This window comes from Gymnoscopelus microlampas, assembly GCF_963454915.1.
Source record: "Gymnoscopelus microlampas genome assembly, chromosome: 17".
NCBI classification, from domain to species: Eukaryota; Metazoa; Chordata; class Actinopteri; order Myctophiformes; family Myctophidae; genus Gymnoscopelus; species Gymnoscopelus microlampas.
The window spans coordinates 22628365-22635864 of record NC_139954.1 but is presented as its reverse complement, the minus strand read 5'-3'; the positions used below and the strand labels follow the sequence as shown (position 1 = coordinate 22635864).

Here is a 7500-nt window from a genome sequence, read left to right as displayed (position 1 = left end):
TAGAGACAGCAGCACAGAGACAGATCGCGCCACATGAGTAATAATGATTGACTGCATGCTTACAGGTGGCCTCGCAGCGTTGCTTGTTGCTTCACTAATGTGTGGGGGTGCGTGCACGATGTTGTTGACCACTGTTTTACTCATGAGTCATGCAGTATTTTCTCTTGGCCTCTCCTATCTTCTTATCCCCTGTCCCAACAGCATTTGGCCAACTGTTAAGCTGAATTTATACTTTGTCATATGACCATGCCACGTGCCAAAAATAACAGTTAAATTCAGCGATTTATAAATTAGGCTTTAGCCTTGCTCACTCCGCCACTCCGCAAGCATACCAAAGCCTACACACAAATATGAACACACACACACACACACACACACACACACACACACACACACACACACACAGCAGCTCAGTCAGGCATTGCCTGCAGCCACGCTCTCGTTCCCATCGCTGCCTCTCTCATTCATCTTTCATTAGCCGCGCTCGCATAGGAGAGGCAGCTTCTACCTCCTGTCCTCTCGTCTCTTTCTCACTCTTTTTCTCCCTCATTTTCCTATCTCTCTCTCTCTCCCCCCCCCCCCCCCAGCCCCACCCCCCCACTCCTCTCTCTCATGCGCGCACACGCAATCCCTTTCCCAGTTCCTAAATGTATCTCATCTTTTGCTATCTGCCTCGTCGGTTGTCTGTATATATCTCCCCCATTCAGCCCTGGTTGCGCTTTCCTTCAATTCAGCCGATCCTTCAAGCTATCCGTCCCTTTCAACGCCTCCTCCTCCGTCTTTCTCCTCCTCTTCTCCTCCTCCTCCTCCTCCTCCTCTCTGGCGCCCTTGGCGCTCCTGTTCTCCACCATAGCCTCCCTCTCACACATTCTCACCTCTTTATCATGCTCTCGTTCGCTCTCGCACTCCAGTCTGCCTTGCTCCCTCCCCCTTTCTCTCTCCACGCCGTGCTCTTTCTTTGACACTCATCCCTTGCTGCCTCAGCCGTCAGCCCCCCCTGTACTGCCCCCTCCCTTCCTGGCTCTCTCTATCTCTCCCGCCCTCTCTTTCTCCCTTTCATTTCTCTCTCCGTCTCTCCCTCGGCGGAGGGGAAAGGCTCTTCGCCTCTAATTGCGGCTGTTCCGTTGCCATGGCGCGTGTTGCTCAGCACTGCGAGGTGCGCTGTGTGTGTGTGTGTGTGTGTGTGTGTGTGTGTGTGTGTGTGTGTGTGTGTGTGTGTGTGTGTCAGGCAGGCAGGCAGGCAGGCAGGCAGATGATTGCTGGCTGCCAGCTCTCGTTTCCCGGACGCCGATCGCGTTTCTTTGCGGCAGCAGAAAAAAATGAGACGCCAGAAATAGCCCCCCTTCACACAGCACAGAACCCACTCACTGTCGCTGCACGCACTCAGGAAACACACACACACACACACACACACACACACACACACACACACACACACACACACACACACGCAGGGAGACACACATGCACTCAGACACGCACGCAACTTGTCACAATGTCTCCTCTGCACATCGTGTCTCGCTGATACATACGACCCAGGATAGACCTCTGTGCACACACGTACACAAAGGCACGTGTGTACGTGTGTGCTCTTCCACCACACCAGTGTGTGTGTGTGTGTGTGTGTGTGTGTGTGTGTGTGTGTGTGTGTGTGTGTGTGTGTGTGTGTGTGTGTGTGTGTGTGTGTGTGTGTGTGTGTGTGTGTGTGTGTGTGTGTGTTCTGCGTCTCTTGGGGGGGGTTGTGCGGGGACTCCTGATTTATTTCACCTTTAATGGGAAGTGAAATGAATGTGAGCACCAGCTGGTCTGGTCCTCGGAGATACAGCGGAGGGCTAACCCAGAAAACAGGCAGCGCAGTGGCTCCAAACAGCGCTGACTCCACCAAGACACCATGCACTGGCTCCGTTCCCTCAAGCCAGACCCGCTGTTTGTTTTAGCCTACATTTAGCTAGGCATTTGGCTGTCGACCTTATCCAAAGCGATTTACTGACGTGTGAGCAAGGTAGAAGTCAGTGTCTTGCTCGATGGTGCTTCAATAAGAATAGGGCTGTTGATGGGCACATTGTGACCTTCTAGCTATGTTATTGCCACTCTAGGTCACCCCAACTGGCGTTTGCATTTTTCAATTTAACCCTTTCAAATAGTAAATTGAAGGAAACGGGCCAACGGAGGCAGATTAATGGCATAACGGATGCTTTCGAGAGGTTAAGAGAGGATTATTATCAGATTCATGGAGGAATCTAATCATTGTTGATGGGTTCAAGTAGTTGTCCACCACTTCTGTCTGCCTTTTTTGGGGAGAGGGGATGGCTCATAATCTCTTTTTCTGACTAGTGGTGTGAAACGTACTACCGCCTGTAATTTGTCATTTAGATAACTGGAATATCTGTCCCTCATAGTGTCACTCACCACATAGATGAGTGATTGATTAGTAATTACTACTAGTACACTCTTATGTCAGGAGTTTTCAAATGTTTTCATGTCACATACCCCAATAGACTTTAATTTGGCCATGGAACCCCATTTCAAATTATACTGTTCCAGTAGTCTTGCGTAGCCAGACAACTACTCCACAATCTCCCAATGCTATATAGAGTCTGGAACTACAACTCCCGAAATCCGATTGAGGAAACTGGCACTATATATGAAAATATATTTTAAAATATCTTTACATTTTCTTTTTTAATTTCCATTTCTGCTAAGCAGCAAGCTAAATATACTTAAATGATTTTGATTTATTGTCGGATAAATTTGTGCGACTGTAAAGACAGTGGGGAGGAAGTTCCACATCCGGTTTATATTCTAATTATGATCAGAGCTTCCGAGTCCCAGACTGTATGACCGGAAACATTTGAAAATTGTGGGAGGCAACAGTCTGGCCACGCGAGACTACTGTTCCAGGGACCCTGATATGAACATTTGTTTTGATGTAATTACGTATTAAAATTAAGTAGTAAAAATAGATTCACACTGGTCATATTATTATTCTAACAGCATCACTCATATTGTTTTTGTTTTGTAATCACCTCAAATGAATTGAATTATAGTGAAGTTAAAATACTATGCATACTATAAAATACAAATGACTGATTTCCCCCTGGAATCCCTTCAAGCACTCCTGAGGGGTCTCCGGACCCCATTTTTAGTCAGTTCTTGCCCTGACAATTTTTTTGGATTGTCCTCCCCATGTGGCTCATAGGTGGAGGACTTGGAGATTGTTTTTCTCTGCATGGCACAGAGGGTCAACCTCTGTGGCCACTTAGTTCAGGCTGTTCGTCTACCCGGCAGCACAACACAGTGAAAGCGCTGCGAGCCATACACAGGTTTGACGCACTCGCTAATAGATCAATAAAAGACATTAGCGGCGGGCTAACCCAGCGAGCCGCGCTAATACAGGGTTAATCCAGGGTTAATGGCCGAGCAGCATCATTCTCGGAGGCAGTCATTAGCTCGGGGGCCAAGGCTGCAGAAATATCGGGACCCGGGTTCCCCTCCTAGCCATGCCCCAGGCCCCTCGCTACAGGCTCCGCAGAGAGATAGAGCACAGAGAAAGAGAGAAGAGTACAAATATTAGGGAGGAAAAGGAACACCCTCACGAGTCAAAAAGAAAATGAGATATCCAGATAGATGGAACCAAGTGCGTAGAAAGGGAGAGATATAGGAGCAAGGGGGGTGGAGGGGGGCATCATGGAGGAAACGTGCGTGGAGATGAAATTGTGGTCAAGGGAAGCAGAAGCCGAGATGGGGAGAGGGAGTGGGGAGAGAGAGAGAGAGAGAGAGAGAGAGAGAAAGGCTAAAGGAGAGAGGGGGAGTTGAGCGCTACACTTCTCCCTGTCCTTGTAAAGTGCTGCGTGCTGTCGGAGCAGCAGCCAAGAATGTGTCAGCCCAGCCGTCTCGCACTGCCTAATGGGCTCTTAAACGCTGATATAAAGCTCGCTCGCTCCCTATCCCTCTCCCCCCTCACTCTCTCTCTCACTCTCTGCCACGGTCTCTCACTCTCATTACCTCTCTCTCTTTCTCTCTCTCTTAACTCTGTCCTTCATCTACTCTGTCTCTCACTCACTCTCTCTCTCTCTGTGTCTCTCTCTCTCGCTTTGTCTGTCGCCCGCAGTCTCTGTGTCCATCAAATTCTCTCTCTCTGTCTCTCTCAACCCTTTTCTTTGTCGATGTTCTCTCTTCAGCCCTCTGACACTTTTCTCCTTCAATTGCTCTGTCCTCACCTCCGAGGCTCCCCCTCAGTTTGTCATTTTATTTACATACTTATTTTTTTATGTATGATCTTAACGCCTCTCCGTCCTGCTCCCTCTATCTCTCTCTCCTCTCTCTCCTCTCTCTCTCTCTCTCTCTCTCTGCCAGGCTCCATAATGCATTCTACCCACTAGAGCCCTCCTTCCCTCTCACTTTGCTACACGTCTTGTCTGCCCCGCTCCATGGCTTGGCCAATGCCTTCGTCTTTGGCCTTGACAGGGACACGTGGAGTCTGCTGAGCCCTACCGGCATACAGGTAGGCCTGCTTCACACACACTTTATGATTTACATTTCTTTCTTTCCAATATGTCATGAAACACTTCACCAGTTTTCCACTGTATGGTTGCCTCTTTTTTGCCCCTTTCGGTTCAGCTGGCCCCAGGGTTGAGTGTTCAACATATGCAAGACAGGGTCGGTTAGCAGAAACAATTTAAAAGTCAATTCAGAATTTTTAGGTTTCTTTTGGTCGCTGGAACATTTATTTTTCTGCCATCTCCTGTCGTTAGCTGTGTGGTTTTATTTACATTGTCACTGTTCAGACTCCAAAGTAAAAAAAAAAAATTGCAACATCCGAGGGCTGTCATGGGTGTTTGAGCAACACCGAATTTTTGGGATATGATCAAAATGTATTTCATAGACTGAAATTACAGTCTAATGATTTTCTTTTTTTAAGTGCAGCAGTATGGCATTTCTTTGCATCACGCACTCACATAGAGCCTTCAAAGAAAAGCAGTGACGACGAGAATCTCTGATGGATGATTTCTTTACATATGAGCTGCAAGCTTCATTGATTCCATATTAATTAACATGATTTATGCTTTCCCTCATGAATTTGTCATAATCGCCAAACCAGACGAGTTGGACAGGAGTCAATCCTAATACGAGGCCAATCGATACCAAACGTGAATTCAGTTTCCCTCTTTCAATTCACTTTAATAAGTTTCATTCATCCCTGCCAGAGAGTTGTCATGACAAGCATTAGAGAAAAAACACACACACAAAAACAAGTGTATGTAATGGATGCCAGTAATTATTGCGTCCAGTGTGTCTGTCTATCTGGCTTTGGTACACACAAATGGAGTGGTCTATCCACTGTCACCAATGGGACGCGATAATGGGTCATGTGAGTGCAGTCTGGAAGAGCGGAATGTGTGGTATGACCTTCAACCCAAACAACATCAGTGTGTGTGTGTGTGTGTGTGTGTGCGTGTGCGTGTGCGTGCGTGCGCGTGCACATATGTGCACGTGTGTGCAGAATGTGTGCGCAAGCAAGCAAGATGGAATCTCTGCGTTCCCGCGCGCTTAAATCACAGAGAGAGAGGCTGTTTGTATGTCTGAATAATAGAGGTGTGTGTCAGAGGGAGAGAGAGAGAGAGGGAGAGAGAGACAGGCAGGCAGGCGGTGTGTGTGTGTGTGTGTGTGTGTGTGTGTGTGTGTGTGTGTGTGTGTGTGTGTGTGTGTGTGTGTGTGTGTGTGTGTGTGTGTGTGTGTGTGTGTGTGTGTGTGTGTGTGTGTGTGTGTGTGTGTGTGTGTGTGTGTGCGTGCGTGCGTGCGTGCGTGCGTGCTCTATCGTGACTAACAGGCGGTTGTTATTCATCATGGCATGCGACTCCCAGCAGCCCCCACACATCAGGTGTGAGATTGGCGGGGGGGTGGGGGGTTGATAAGGGGTGGAAGAGGGAGGGAGGGTGAGTGAGTGGGGGGTGCAACAGCATCAAAACATTCTTTCTTTCGCCGCAACGAATCTGCGCTTTCATACACCCCCCCCCCCTTCTAGCTAGCTCTCCCTGCCTCCGGCAGCTTTCCCTCTCTCTCTTTTTCTCTCCCTTGCTCTTTCGTTGCCTGCCTCTTTCTCTTCCTCAGTTCTGCACTCTCTCTTTCCCTGTGTTTGTATCTGTCGCTGTATCTCTTCCTCTTTTCAGTTTCTCCATGTCAGTCACCCCTCTCTCTCTCGCTGTTCTGCTCTGCATTCCCCTTGCTCTGTCACAGTGTCCCTGGCATCTATCTCTCTTACAGTATTTCTGCCTCTTTCCTTTGTGTGGCATCTTCCTCCCTCCTGTGTATGCTCTCTCTTGCTCTCTCTCTCTCTTTGATATTGATCTACATTCTAGCCATACGGCTGAACCGCCTGTGTCTCTGCAATCAGCACACCTCTCACTCTGTCCCTGTATGTCCATGCACGTATAAGCAGTTACCGATCCTTTAATATCTCAAAAAGAAAATTCTTCATAATGCGTTAATAACTTACCTTCTTCCTGTTTGTCTATGTTCCTTGTTCCGTGTGTGTGTGTGTGTGTGTGTGTGTGTGTGTGTGTGTGTGTGTGTGTGTGTGTGTGTGTGTGTGTGTGTGTGTGTGTGTGTGTGTGTGTGTGTGTGTGTGTGTGTGTGTGTGTGTGTGTGTGTGTGCGTGTGTCCACGTCCATATGTATATCCAGCTGACTCTCCAGTCGCGGCTGTGCGACCGGACTCGCATTGGAGAGTACCACCCTGGGGCAGTGCGCTACACGCAGGCTGACCTTGCCGACCTCAGCGACGATGACGACGACACCAACGTGCTCTTCTACTCCCCAGATATGACCCTGAAAGACCGGGGACCCTGAGAGAGAGAGAGAGAGAGAGAGGGAGAGAGAGAACAAGGAGGGAAGGAGCACAGAGGGAGGGTCACTGCTGAAGACAAAAGGGCGGAGGATTAGCTAACAAGCTAACAATGGGATGGGTTGCAGATAGCTTTAAAATCTGTTATTTTCAGCAAGCGACACTGTGTGTGATAAAGTATAAATTAGGCTTTTGAAACTGAGCAAGAGAGAAAGAGAGGGAGAGAAAAAGAGGGGTGGATAGGGGCATGGAGCGGAGGGAATGGAGGGGGGGGACAGTCAGGCAGATAGAAGCCGGAGATGAGCTGTCAGGTTCCATTATTAATCCCCATCCTTTACTATTTAATATCCTAAAGACACACACAGGCGCACACACACACGCACAGAACTGCAGCTCCCTGCAATACCGTTCTCCCACCTGGCAGAGAAGAGCAACTACCCCCCCCCCCACCCCCCAACGTTTCGCTGCATCCCAGAGCTCTTAAACACCCCCTCCAACCCCTGCCCTCCGTTCCTTTCCTCGTTCTGCATTCTGTTACTGTAGCGTCCCACCGCCAAAGAAAAGAGGCTGCCGAAAAGTAATCATAACAAGGTGTGAGTTGTTTTTTGTTTTTTTCCCCCCCTGCTTATCTGCAAGAAGTGCAAAAAGGAGGGTGAG

The 7500-nt window shown here is 48.6% G+C and overlaps 1 protein-coding gene across 2 annotated transcripts in view; it reads left to right on the top strand.

Annotated features, from left to right (window-relative positions):
- Window positions 1–7500, top strand: part of LOC311065213 (cyclic AMP receptor 4) — a 62777-nt gene that overhangs the window by 54283 nt on the left and 994 nt on the right. For both annotated transcript variants that reach the window (XM_084085435.1, XM_084085436.1), the window contains exons 12-13: window positions 4357–4504; window positions 6684–7500. The exon at window positions 6684–7500 is cut by the window's right edge and continues 994 nt beyond it. In XM_084085435.1, the coding sequence (XP_083941561.1) occupies window positions 4357–4504; window positions 6684–6848 (313 nt within the window). In that variant the 3' untranslated portion in view covers window positions 6849–7500. The remainder of the gene's footprint in view (window positions 1–4356; window positions 4505–6683) is intronic.